Source organism: Miniopterus natalensis, chromosome 7 (genome assembly GCF_054644295.1).
Source record: "Miniopterus natalensis isolate mMinNat1 chromosome 7, mMinNat1.hap1, whole genome shotgun sequence".
In the NCBI taxonomy this organism is placed as follows: domain Eukaryota; kingdom Metazoa; phylum Chordata; class Mammalia; order Chiroptera; family Miniopteridae; genus Miniopterus; species Miniopterus natalensis.
This window is the reverse complement of record NC_142087.1, coordinates 27,841,316-27,855,594: the sequence shown is the minus strand read 5'-3', so window position 1 is coordinate 27,855,594 and position 14,279 is coordinate 27,841,316. Positions and strand designations below refer to the sequence as shown.

The 14,279-nt window shown below is 40.8% G+C and overlaps 1 protein-coding gene across 1 annotated transcript in view; it reads right to left on the bottom strand.

Annotated features, from left to right (window-relative positions):
- Window positions 1-14,279, bottom strand: part of KIZ (kizuna centrosomal protein) — a 73,844-nt gene that overhangs the window by 28,857 nt on the left and 30,708 nt on the right. Inside the window, exon 7 of the mRNA XM_016211930.2 lies at window positions 7,099-7,246. Within this exon, the coding sequence (XP_016067416.2) occupies window positions 7,099-7,246 (148 nt within the window). The remainder of the gene's footprint in view (window positions 1-7,098; window positions 7,247-14,279) is intronic.

The window sequence follows — 14,279 nt, the reverse complement described above, 5'->3', positions numbered from 1 at the left end:
CCCACTGGCCTCTCCATGATGATACACAGTTTATCTTACTCTTCTGCATGTCCCTTTCCCATGAAACCCGCTTTGCTTTAGCTGGGCTCCAGCGGGCTTCAAGGGGAAACGGAATAGAGTGCTACAATAATACTGTGAGTATCCTTCTAGCAGCTCCTTGTATGCTTCATCGGAGAACCACCAGAGCCAACAGCTCCACACTGCGCCCTCTTTTCTTTAACCGTGGAGAGGTAATAAAGTGTGAGCACACTGCAGGTTCTCATTTATTTCATATATTTTGTCTCGTTCTTCATTACTCATTATACATATTTCTAGGATTTCTCTTACGTTTTTGAGAGGAGTTTATAAAAGGACTCACCTTATAATTCTACAGATAACTTCTCAGAGATGAGCATTTTATATCTATAAGAATTTTGATGAATTATCAAATTACAACATGAGAATGGTTGACTTGCTGGACCACAGAGCCAACAAAGAGAGCAGCAGATCTGCCCTGTGGGTTACATCCATTGTAAAGGAATGAATCCAGAACGTAAGACCCTAGCAAGCAGGGACCAATGATAAGCAAGGACAGAAACAACAGTCAAACTTAGACAAGGAATGGTCAGAAGTTTCCAGTCCAAAACAAATTCTGCAGAGTTAGGAAAAACACCTGTCATGTTTGCAGATCCTTAAGAAAGGCATATTTCTACGGAAGCCCCCGATGTGAGTGAGCCTGCAGTCTGAGGCTAAAGACACTAACCCAGACAGCAACACAGCAAAAGCCCAGAGAGCAGTGAATGAGCTGCTCACACATGTCACGCTAGGTTTGAAAGCATTGGGCAAACTGGAGCTCCCTGTCTGAAAAGTGCCACAGACAACAATTTTACCATGGCCTCTGACAGTGCTTATGAATGGACTGTGCATGGGTTTTGTTTTTTTGTTTAATACTCATTTGAGGACATGTTTTTATTGATTTGAGAGAGAGAGAGAGAAACACTGATTAACTGCCTCCCGTACACCCCAACTGGGGATCAAACATGCAACCTGGGTATGTGCCCTGATCGGGAACTGATCCTGCCACCTTCTGGTGTACAAGATGATGCCTCAACCAGCTGAGCCACACGGGCCAGGGCTGCATGGGGTTTAACTTACCTGTTAACTCATAAAGACTGTTTGATTTCACACATTTGGAGGTCAGGAGAGCAAAGACTCGAGACTGTCTCACTGTCAATACCCACAGACTAGTTCCTCACTTTTCTGCCTTCCCAGGAGCCAGCAGAAAGGACTCAGAAATTCAATTCTAAGGCACATATTTGCAAAATGACTGATGGTGATAACTCCATATTTCAGATCTTATGAAAGATAAAAGTGTCCTATTAACTACACTAAACAGGATACCTAGAATTACTGGCTCAGTTCTACTAGAAATTTTCTCAAAGTTTAGTTTAAATATGGATCCTGCTAGGTCTAGAACTCCAAGAGTCACCTAGGCTGACTTTTAATTTATATCCAGAAACTTATCAATTGTGATACTCAAATGCATAAATAGATAAATGAAGATATTAATAGGAAAGACTTTGTGTCGAAAACACTCTTAAGAAAAATGAAAGGTGAAAATCAAACTGCTCAAATATTACAACAAATTGCACAAATGTATATAAAAGAGTCCCTACAAGTTAATAAGAAAAAGTATTACTAACCTAAGAGAAAAATGATCAAAGAACATGAACTGGCAAATTACAAAAGAAGAAATACAAATGCTAACAAACAGGCAGGGGGTAAATTTGACCTCAATTGTAATGTAAAGGTCAGGTGAACAAAACAAAATGGATGTCATTTGTACTTCCCAATTTGGTGCTCAAAAAAAAAAAAAGTTGACAGTATCCAGTTTCATTAAGAGCTCAAAGAAATGGTATTTTCACCCATTCTTGGTCACTCTGCTGACACTTGCAGAACGAGCAGTGCATAGCAAACGCCTGAGAGATTCATATAACCTTTGACCTAAAAACTTTACATATAAGAATTCATTCTAAGTAAGTAGCATGGATATTTGTAAAAACTTAATTGCTCAGATTTTCTTTGAAACTTTTTTTCTAGAGAAAAAATTCAAAACAACTTAAATGCTCAACAACAGGACCTTGGTCAAAGAGGCTGTGGAATATTCATACAGGGGTCTCTGGAGAGCCACAGGAAATGATGTAGAACATGTGATGATATGAAAGTAAGTTCACTTGTGACAAGTGGGGAAAAAAGAAGCTATGTTCACAAACAGTATAACCCATGTAAATACATTAACTATCAAAAACCATACATCACTGTCAAAAGGTTAAATATGGAGAATCAAATAACAAGCAATTTTCTTTTTCTGTTTCAGAGAGAGGAAGGGACAGGGAGAGAGAGAGAGAGAAACATCAATGATGAGAGAGCCATGCCTCCTGCATGCCCCCCACTGGGGATCGAGCTTACAACCCGGGGATGTGTCCTGACTGGGAATCGAACTGCAATCTACTGGATCCTAGGTTGATGCTCAACCGCTGAGCCACGCCAGCCGGGCAACAAGCAATTCTCATTTCTTCTTTTTGGTTACCTTAACATCCCAAGTTTATGTTTCTTCCCCTGCTAGTTTTTTAAAGAATATATATGCCAGATAGAAAAGAATCCAATTTCTGTGATGGGTAGTACAAACACTGTGGATGAAAAAAGTGGGGAGCACATACTAAACCTGACAGGCTCAGGGGAGGCCTGCATGGTGGCGTTACAAGTTCAGAGACTGAAAGCAACCACATAGGATGGTCTGAAATTAAAACTTTCCAACTAAAAGGAGTTCACGGTGGGTAGTCATGTCCTAGGCCGGTATCTTCCCTGACAAAGGTCAAGCTTTATGGTAACTGAGCCTGTCTGTTATCTTTTGGCATATACAATAACATTCTTTTGGAATGTCAAAGTAATTTCATCTTTTCCCAGACCCCTCACAGCACAACCACCACACCAAAGCAGAGACTACAAGTTCCCTCATTGTTAGTTATCATGTTAATTGTTGTTAACTACCCCATAACCCACAAATGTAAAAGGAGTGTGTCTATTCCTTTAACTTTTTATCCAACCCCAGAGATTTCCCTGCTTCACTTTCTTCTGCCTCCCTAATCTATCACCAATGGATTCCATGTAACTCCCTTAGTCTTCCCCTTTAATTCTGGTGTATAAAACAAGTGGTAAAAGTGCCATTTTCCGGAGCATTTCCCCAATCCATTGAGGTTTTGCTTCCCAGCAAGTGTCATCAGTTTGCTTCAATAACCTCATAAAAATTCTCTACAGGTCTGAACGTTTATGTTAACAACATAAAGAGAAAGTGAATGTGAAAGCATTTAGTAAGACATAATTCCCTTCTATGTGTCAATCAGCGCTACTAATGCAGATACAGACAGGCAAGAGAATTAAAACCATAGATGTAGACAGCCATGGCATTTTCCCATGTACACAGATGCAACTGGCCCTTCCTCAAGAACCTTCCTCTTGCACACTCGATGTTAATTTTTCAGCATTTATAGAGAAAAATGAGCATCATCACTTACATTATATCTAAGTTACACGAGAAGAGAGGGATGTTATCTATGTAGCAATTAACAGAAAGGGGCAGTATTCTTATGAGCCACCAGAGGAGCATTCAAGAGAGAACAAGCAACCAGCCCACCATTTAGGGAGAGGTGAAGGGATTTCTGTGACCAGTCACGTGTCTGGCTGATGTGTATGTGGTAGGGGATAGGACTGACCTGCTCTACCAGTGACACCAGCAGACCACTCTGCTTTGTCTGGGGTTTTCCCAGATGGAAACAAGCATCACTTAAACGAAAAGGAGTATTAAGGCACTTTGTATTTTAATGAAGCACCCAACTCATTTTTTTTTCACATAGAGTAATTACAAATTTTTCTGATTTAAAGTGTGCAGCTCAATAATGTAACTGCCTAATACATTATGCGGGTGCTGTGGACCTTATCTAGTCTCAAGGGGACATAATCCGAGTTTCAGAGCTTTAATGATGTATTTACTCAAGAGATGGATTGACTCCTGCTGACAGCAGGGGGCCCACAGGTAAACATCATTTACATGTGCTGTTTAATTAGCCATTTACCCAAGAGATCAAAGTAAATATTTCTGAGCTTCATTAGACTCTTACTTAACCAAGTAATTGCTAGTAGAGCTTTCTTAAATCTTTTACTTTTAAGAATTTTATTTATAGAGAAATATTTAACCCATACTATTTACTAAATGTACATATTGTTTTCAACACGAGGAAACAACTCAAAGATACTTGATTTTGCTAATTATAAAAGGGTGATGCAGAAACTAAAACAGAGCTAGACCCCACAAAGCATTTTCGTACTCAAGTGCCCAAGGCTGGCCCTGCCCGTATAATTTTGGTAACACTGTCCATTGGGGCTGCGCATTTCATCAGTCAGAACCTAACCATTTGTGAGACTGCTTGCTTACTTCCAGCTTTAAGGATAGATGTTGTCATTAATTTATTGGTAATTTTTATGATTGCCACTAAGATGAGATCATGATGATTTAAAGGAACAAAGCAGAATATTATTTGATTCTTAAGTTATTAGATGGGCAGCCCCCTCTCATTAATTATGGAGTTTTTATTTGAAAATTGTAAGTGGATTTGTTGTCTAGAACTTGGAATATGCTTTCTAATTTAAAAGACACCCTTAAAAAAGATTAGATAACAAAGGGCATTCAACCAATACTTATTTCACCCTTGACATAGCTGATGTGATATATTAGCTGTAAACAGTGTCATTACAGAACAGTACTAAATAAAACAGGCAATGAAATCTGAAAACAAAATCCTTCTTGAGACCTGCATTTATCACCAGTTATGAGATGGATTTATAAAACACAGGTTTGTCATTCCTAAAGAACATTCCCGCGAATGGTATCAGACCTCAACCAAAACAAAGCTCTATGTTATTTACTGAATCACACACAATTCGGGAAAATGAAAATGTATGCAGAAAGGAGATCCACAAGGCTACTTCTGAAAAGGAGCACGGGATCCTTGAGAGGACCAGGGGCTGTATCTATAGCGGTGATAATTTATTATAGGAGAAAGAAGGAGGCGAGAAAGGAGGCTAGAGGAGGAAGAGGAGGGGGAAGGAGAGGAGAGAAAGAGTAGGAGGAGAGGAGAAGAGGGTGAAAGGGAGAGAAAACATGAGAGGAGGGAGGAAGGGGGGGAGGCGAGGACGAGGGGTCTGAAACAATACAGTACGATACAGCAACACATGTGAATCTGGGGAGGTGGGTACATTGTATTACTCTATGTATACATGTTTGATATACTTTTAAAAAGTCCTTCTACTCTCTTTCTCTCTTTTTTTAATCCCCACCCAGGGACATGCCTTGTATTGATGTTTAGAGAGAGGGGAAGGAGAAGAGAGAAAGAGAAACATCAATGATGAGAGAGTTATTGATCCGCTGCCTTCTGCACTCACCCTACTGGAGATGGAGCCCGCAACCTAGGCATGTGCCCTGACCAGGAATCAAACCACGATCTCCTGGTTCACGGGTTGACGCTCAACCACTGAGCCACACCAGCCAGGCCTGTCAGTCTGTTAAGGGTCACTTCACTCCCCCTCTGTTTCTTCCATTGTAAAGTCTGCCCTCATTGCTCCTCCAGATGGCTTGGTTCCATTTTCTGAAGGCCCATATTCTTTGCCATTTTCTTATTACATGCATCTCACTATGCAGTTCCCCAGAATGGGGTCACATTTTATTTATTTCATTCCCTCCAATGGGTCTGAGCTGGTGCCTGTGTACAGAAATGGATCAATACATACTTGCCGAATTGACATGAATGACCAATCATACAGTGTTTTTGAAGTACAGAGTGGAGAAAGAAAACCAGAACGCTACAAGATGCTTCTGAGCTCCTTGGAAAATGTTGTGTGGATGTGTTTAATTAGATTACCTCTAGGACCTGAATTAACTATGTAAGGAGGTGAGATTCCTACACAAAACAATATACAAAAGGCCTGAGATCAGAAAGTTAAAACAAACTAACCACAAAACCTCACTTATTAGTTATTTTTTCAAATGTGTTAAGAACGTAACTATTTCCTCAAATCATTACCTTGTACATCTTGAAACTATTTTTAAAAAATGACTAACCTGGGAAAACATATTTGCCAAGGATGTATCTGATAAGGGGCTAATTTCCAAAGCATACAAAGAACTCATACTACTCAGCAAGAGGAAGACAGACAATCCAATTAAGAAACGGGCAAAGGACTTAAATAGACACTTCTCCAAAGAGGACATACGGATGGCCAAGAGACACATGAGAAAATGCTCAACGTCGCTAATCATCAGAGAGATGCAAGTTAAAACCACAATGAGGTATCACTTCATACCTGTCAGAATGGCTCCATCAACAAATCAACAAACGACATGTGCTGGCAAGGGTGTGGAGAAAGGGGAACCCTAGTACACTGCTGGTGGGAACGCAGATTGGTGCAGCCACTATGGAAAACAGTATGGAGGTTCCTCAAATGTATCCTAAGAATCCTGAAACATTCATCAGAAAGAATATATGTACCCCGATGCTCACAGCAGCACAGTTTACAATAGCTAAGATCTGGAAACAGCCCAAGCAAGCATCAGTAGATGAGTGGATAAAAAAGCTGTGGGACATTTACACCATGGAATACTATGCAGCTGTAAAGAAGAAGAATCTCGTACCCTTTGGGACAGTATGGATGGAACTGGAGAATATTACGCTAAGTGAAATAAGCCAGACAAAGACAAATGTCACATGATCTCACTTATACGTGGAATCTAAGAGCTTAATAAACTGATGAACAGAATAGATTCAATGACATGGAAGCATAGATGAGACTGACGAATGTCAGAGGGATGGAGGAGGGTGGGTGGAGGGGGAGAGAGTAACCAAAGAATTTATATGCATATATGCACAACCCAAGGACACGGACAATGATGGGGAGAGGGACTGGGGAGGGGGAAAGGACAGGGTGGAACGGGCCACTGGGGAGAAAAAGGGACATCTGTAATATTTTAAACAAAAAAAAAATGGGGAAGAAAAAAAAATGACTAACCTTTGTCCTCTGGTCCACATTTTTGACTGGGAAAACTTCTGACAGTTTACCTATTTCTTCTTTATTAGAATTATCATGTTCTTTCAAGGTGGAGACATGCTGACCCAATCGTGCCCTTAATAAGCCTGAGGCTGGTGCTTGCTCAGATCTGTAAAACAGAAACAGGAGAAACATTAGAGATTTGTAAGATTGAGCTACTTATGAGATTCCCACATTTCTTAAGGTCCCATAATCAACTTAGTAGAAGACAGGTTACCCAGAAAAGCCTGGAATCTCATTTAGTCTGGACTAAGGGAATTTTTAGAGTCCAGGTACATTTTTTAAAAACTTTTATTTTACTTTGGTTATGATTTCAATGTTCAACAAGCATTCTCAACTTCGGCTGTATAGTGGAGCCATCTGGGAAGCTCTGTAAAACCTAGGTGCCCAGTGCCACCCCCTATAGAGTCTAGTAAAATAGGTCTGGGCTGTGACCCAGCCATAAAGAGTGTTCGAATGTGCAGCCATGGGTTCAAATCACTGCATAGCCAGCCAGGCTCTTCTTAAATGTGGGCAAGAGAAACAGACCACATTTTCCCTTTAACAATAGTTTATCCTTGTTGTACTCTTACTATGGTCTACTTATAATTAAAAATATGAAGATAGTATTAGGAAAGAGTTAAAAAGCAAGCCCATCTTGCTGTCTAGACTATGGTATTTAGATGCTAAATGGAACCAGGGCCCCTGAGAAAAACCCCCTATTCCAGGTCTAGCACAGGAAATGTATGAGGTAGCCTGAACACCTTATCATGCCCGAAGGTCAGGGAGCCATCACAGTCTATGAGTCATGGCAAAGCCTCAGGAGCTATCTTGAAGAGGGCTCTCCCTGGCCAGAGACAGCACAATCTGAGCACCAAAAAGAATAATGGTTACAATGGACTGACACAGCTAGTGTTTTAAAAGCCGTGACTTCTTTTAAAAAATAAAGAAAAATAAAATGTAAAAAATTTAAAAACTTTGGATTTAGCCTTAAAAAGGAAAGACAGCTTCTCATTACCTTTTAGCATATGCTATGGTGCAGATGTCCCATTTTACCGATGAGACTAAAGCAAAGAGACAGCTAGCGACTGCCATGGTTTGGTCTGGGGCACACAGAGCACAGCTCTTTTCAACAGGTTTTTATGAATTCATAACCTTCTAGAAACTTCCTACTCTGCCATTCTATAACACGGAGTCATTAACAATGAAGGAACAAGAGTAGATCATTCTTTCCAAATCTGTGTTTCTGGAATGGTTTATAAAATTGACCAGTGGACAGCTTCGGTCCAGGGGAGAGTACAAAGTGGCAGGAATATTTCACTTAGGGGAGTGCCCAGCAGTAACACCTGGGGTTTGAGGGGTGCAGGGGGTACCTAGATGAAGAAGAACATGGGGGAGCCTGATGCCATGATTAAAACCCATTAGAAAGAATCTGCATTTAAGGCACTTTTTCCCAGGCTAGAGAGTGACCAGTGATAATCTATGTGCTTTAATCAGCATCCTCAGCCACACACAGGACAATTCTATTCGTAACAGAGCAAAACACTGACAACAGTCACCATTCCTGACTTCTTTATCAGGCTTTAAAAATGATTGTGGTATAGAAACCATCTTGAAGGCTCCAGATATTAATTTTAAAATTTGTGTTGGTCATAAACAAGGATCATTTCTTACGGAAGGCTGATTTATAGGTAACTGTAGATCAATAGTCATATAAAATGCAACCTTTCATAATGGAAATCAATGCTCTGTTATATATGTTGAGAAACTATAACAAACATTAGCCTAGTAGATGTAGACATCATATCTTATCACCCACAGTCACAATTTGGCAGCCCAGGTTAAGAGAGTCGCACAATGAATCATGCAGTCTAACCAGTCAGTTTGCACAGAGAATTATGGATGCATATATGCTTTCCATGCCACATATAATGACTGTGGTTTATGTGAAATAGTACATCAATGGGTGTGAAAGGCAGCAAGAAAGAAACAGGGGCCTCATCAGAGAGCCTTACAACACACGACCAGAGAGAGTAGACTCCTTCCCAGCAGCTTCTTCCACCACCTTTGTAAAGTGCTATTTTTATTTCACATGGTAAGAAACATGAAAGAGAATTTCCTTGCATGGCATGTTACTACTTTGGATTGAGAAGCACCGACCAGGAAGGTCATGCCCAGTACCCCCTAGCCTGGTGATGGCTAGTACAGATGCGGAAAGCACTGTAGGCACACGTGGGACTTGTGGACCTCAGCCTGTGGTCTGAAATGGAACCATGTGATTAGCCAAGTTTTTTCATGACAAAGTCCTGTTAGAAACCATTGTCTGACTTCTCCTTACACCCTGATGGGACCCAATACACACTGGACTTGTGCTGAATTCTATTCTAAAGAAAGTCACGTTACCCTTCTTATTTATATCATTAACACGGAAACAGCCTACACAGCACACTCAGGGTGGAGAAAATGGTGTTGGATGTAAAACAACTAGACCCAAAGCCCTCCCCTCTCTCAGCCAAACGAGGTCTTTTCGGATGGGCTTGCACAGACATCATCTGCTGACCACACTCAAGTAACAGTTTGTTCTTTACTAGCAAGTGGTAGAAATGTACTTTAATAAGGGAAAACAGTCAGTTCCCAAAATAAAAATCAGGGTTAGGACACTGGTAACATACATGCAACATGAATTAGGCACCTACCAAGTGCCAGCAGTGAACAAACCGTTACACACATTACATATTTACATAAACTCAGTAAGTAGCCCAGATGCCACAAAGCTTCTAAGGACATGGGAGGAAACCAGACAGCCTAATAGGAGGGTAGAGGGTAAGGAATGAATTTGGTTGTCTTAGGAAGGAGGTACAAGAATCATGACTCACATGTGCCAACTACCCTACAGACAATTAAACTTCTCTCTCTCATCCCAGCTTTTGGCCATTTAAGACACATACTCTGAATGGTGGCTCTCAAAGTTGAGGGATTAGCGTTCCCTTAAGGGCTCATTAAAACCCAGACGGGCCCTACCCCCAAATTCCTGATTCAGTGGATCCTGGGAAGTAGGGCCTGAGGTGTGTTTCTGTTCTCCGGTTTTATTGATGTTGCTGGTGTAGGTACCACACTCATAGATTGTAGACTTGTATCTTCTAGATTGGGAGCCTGTATCACTAGCATGACCTTGGAAATTTAGGAACCCACCTGGGGTTTGGACCTGCCAAGGGCATCCCTCTAGGAGGTGGCTATACTGGGTTATATGTTGGGTAGTTCTCCAAGGTATGCTAATATAACATACCCAACAAAGGCTATCCATGCTCTCTCCCACCAAGCCAGCCCTTAAAACACTGCAATAAGCTAGGATTGAATGGATATATCCAGTTAACAATTAGAAAAAAATACATTTACACAGAAGCAGATTGTGAAGTTCATAAAGAAGCTAAACCAAGGACTGCAAGTGTTTATTCCATGCTGTGTGGACTAGTGTTTTGCAACTAACTCTGTGACCATTTTCTTGGAAGCATCTAGGAGCCTGAACAGCCACCCACGGCAGCAGTAGTTTCATGACAGTAACACCTGGCATGCTTTTCATCCCTGCCTCCCCTGGTGAGAGTGTCAGAAGCTAGTGAAGGACAGCTGCCCTGCAGTCTTCAAGGTCTTCTTTCAGAATGTCACCATGATTATAGAGCCTATAAAATAAAACAGGTGCTGCAGGAGATGTTTATTTAAGCACAGGCGGCCAGCTTCTAGAATCTATGGTGCTTCTTCGTGGTTTATTGAAATGTATCTGTAATATAATCTAGACATAAAAATGCAACAACTAGACAGTCTCTCAACAAAGATGTAAAATAGGGCAGTTTGAAAAACTTGTTTGTGTGTACATGGCAGGTTTAAATCCGTCAGAGAAAGCAACTTTTAACTCTTTGAAGACTTCGGATCCACAGCTGTGCAATCTTACTCCACATTCCACCTGGCTGATAGGAAGGCCAGATGATCTTAACAGCAGAAAAGTCTGATTTTATATTGTCAATCATAACAAAGTAAGATCTCCACATTGTGAAATTTACTTATGTTGTCACGGCTAAGAAACTGAAAACTGCTGGCTGGAGTATAGGTTACATCTCTCTATTTCTGAATGCAGAAAGATGGGACTATTATTTCTCTATTTAGATCCCACTGAACTACAATTTTCGTTATGCTTAGTAAGAACAGGAAGGCATGGACAGAGGGATTTAGCCTTCATTGTCTATTTCCAGTCTCCAGGGGGACTTGTGGAGTCTAACAATTTGGCCATTGTTCTAGGTTAGGTTTGTCACATTACAGTAGCCTCCAGATTGGTTATAACTTCCCTTATTTTTTTTTTTAATTTTATTTTTGTTTAAATATAACCTCCCTTTTTAAAAAAGTCTATTTTGGGGGAAAATGATTCTAAAAAGCTATGGGAGAAGATATTAAAGACAAAAACAGTACTTTGTGTTTTTAAGGAGCTGATCACACATGTAGTTTGGAATATTCAACATATACCCCAAAAAGAAAATGAAACAACTTTTCAATAATATGGCCATGTAACTGATATCACGAGGATGAAAGAGACATGCCCTGTCCATCTACTGAGGGTGAGTTATCAGTGCAGGCTCAAGCCCACCCTCTGGGCAGGAAATACAAGTGGGTCCCGTGGACTCAGGCTCGGTTCCTGACCTTGGGCCACCCTGCTGGTGCTCCAGCTCCTTGCTAAGTCCTAAGCTCTCATTTAAACTCTAAGCCTGGGTTCGCATTCCCTGTAGGCCAGACCCTGTGCTGGGTTCTTCCTTCACTCTGAGCTCTGCTGCCCCACACCTTCCAGAATCCTGGCCTATGTGACTATCCTGTGAATATCGTTTTTCTTAGGAAAAATCTGGGGCCTAATTCTTCCTGGAAGGCTTCATCTTGTCACCACTCAATTCACAGAATAACAGCCCACCCTTAAGGTGAGCCCATTTCAGAGCAGTAAAGGAGAGCACTTAATCAATGGGAAGACAGTAAGGAATCGTGAGGGGTAGAGAGACAGAGCTCCCTGGCTTCACAGGGGCTGGACAAAGAGGAGGAGACAGGATTCAGATAGAAGGGGAGGTAAAAATTCAAGCTAAGGAGTGGCACAGGCAAAGGTGACAGGAAATGCCAGGGGAAGAGGGGTGTGGGGACCAGCAAGGAGACAAGTCTGGCCAGATAGGGTGCTGTTGGTGGTGGTAAGATAGTAATGGGAAGTAATACAATTTGATATGAAACTCTGGTGAGAAAACAGGAATAAGCCTTGTGGATCTCTGAGCCATGGCTGGTTTCCTGAAGGCACTGGTTTCGAGAGGATTAGCCTGACAGTGGTGCGCAGATGAAGTTGTTCAGTAGAGACCTGAGGCACAGATGGACACCAGCCAGGAGACACCTGGTACTCTGGATGGCGGGGAGGAAGTGTAAGTGTGAGAGCAGCAGTGGGTGGTTGCAGAAGAGAAACCGGCGCAGTAAAACCTCAAGATAATGAACTAATTTGGGCAAGGGAGCGCCTGTTAAAGCTGAAAGTCGGTTATATAATAAAGTAGGTTTTCTGAATGCAGGTATATGTTAAAAAACTGACAGATTAGTTTACCTGTTTTTACTTATTTAGACACGTTTGTGTAATTAAAATTAAGTATGCATGAAAAGTTTAATTTCACAGAAGAGTTTTCTGTATGTATCACTGTAATTTTAAATTTATGCTGACTAGATCTAGTAAATGCATGCATTCACCAGTCACCGCAAGTAAATAAATGCACACAGCAACAGTATGAAGGCTACAGAAAACAAACTTTAATTCTACCAGGTACCTTTCACACATTCCTGTGGGTGGTATCTTTGGGGGGACTTAGAATTTATATGTTTCAATTGTAGCACTACAGGCTGGATTTTCAGGTTTTATTTTCTCTAGGGGACAACAGTCTCAAAATGGTGTGGTAATACTGACCATAAATAGTAATGTGTTTGTGCTTAAGTAATTTACATAACATAATACTACTTTGAAAAGTTCTATAAAATATGTTTACTGTATTTTTAATAAGATGGAAGAAACATGAGCCCTATAGTCAGTCACATCCAGATCAAAGTTTTAGGGGGAAAAATGTATTTCAAAATGAGCAACAACAAAGAGGCATCTTTGTAGAAGTGGTCCATAAGCTATGAGCGTGTTATTTAGGATGAACCCAGACACAGAAAGGTGAGGAAGAGGCAAAGTAACCCTCCTTTGTTTCCAGTTCCAATGCAATTCCTCCTCCCGGTTTGACCCTATCTCCTTTCCAATGCATAAGGGGGCTCTGATCTTTAACAACACATGGTCTGTATAAAAAATTTACTTTAAAAACTATCACTTTATAAAGTTCTAATTGTTTTTTTACATTTAATTCTCAAGGAAATTTGTTTATTACAATTAACTAGATTTAAAATTCTAAGACCCTACTTCTTAAGTTTAAAGCAGAAGTAACAGAATGTATCCATGCACCAAACACTCAGAAGACCATACTCCTACAAAATATAAGTAAGGATACTTTGTGTAGCTTACTGGTCATCCTGAAGCAATTTAGCACCTTCACCAATAAGAAAACCTTCAGTGACCTCCCATCCACAGGTACACAAATACAAGCAGCAGAGAGGTCGCTAGAAGCTCTACGTCTATAAAGATGCAAATTAAGGTTTAAACAGGGTAACAATTAGCTGGAGCTAATCCTTTTACAGAGGTGTAAATGCCTATTGAGAACTGAATTCCAGGCTGCTAGCTTTTGTTATAGAGCATTACAGACAAATTTCACCCAAGAGCAATGCCAAGCCACAAACTCCAGGACTGGTAATAGTTTCATAAAGCCAGTGCAATTTGTTTGCTTTGATATCAAATTTCCTGACCATAAATCCAAATGTGTAAATATAAATCGCATCAAGAATTAGTGCCCTGAGAAAATAAACTGGAAGCAACTATCTCAAACCTGACACCCGATGGCTGGAACAGCTGGATGGGCGGCCACAGTGAAGTTTGTATACGGGGTTTTGTTTGCCACACAAAACAGTTGTAGAAAGGACAAACACATACATAGTTAAACAGTAATTTTCTTTTAATGGGCAGTCTCACGAAACCTATGTTTTGGTGGCTATCTCAGTTCCCACTGTGCAGCCCCTTG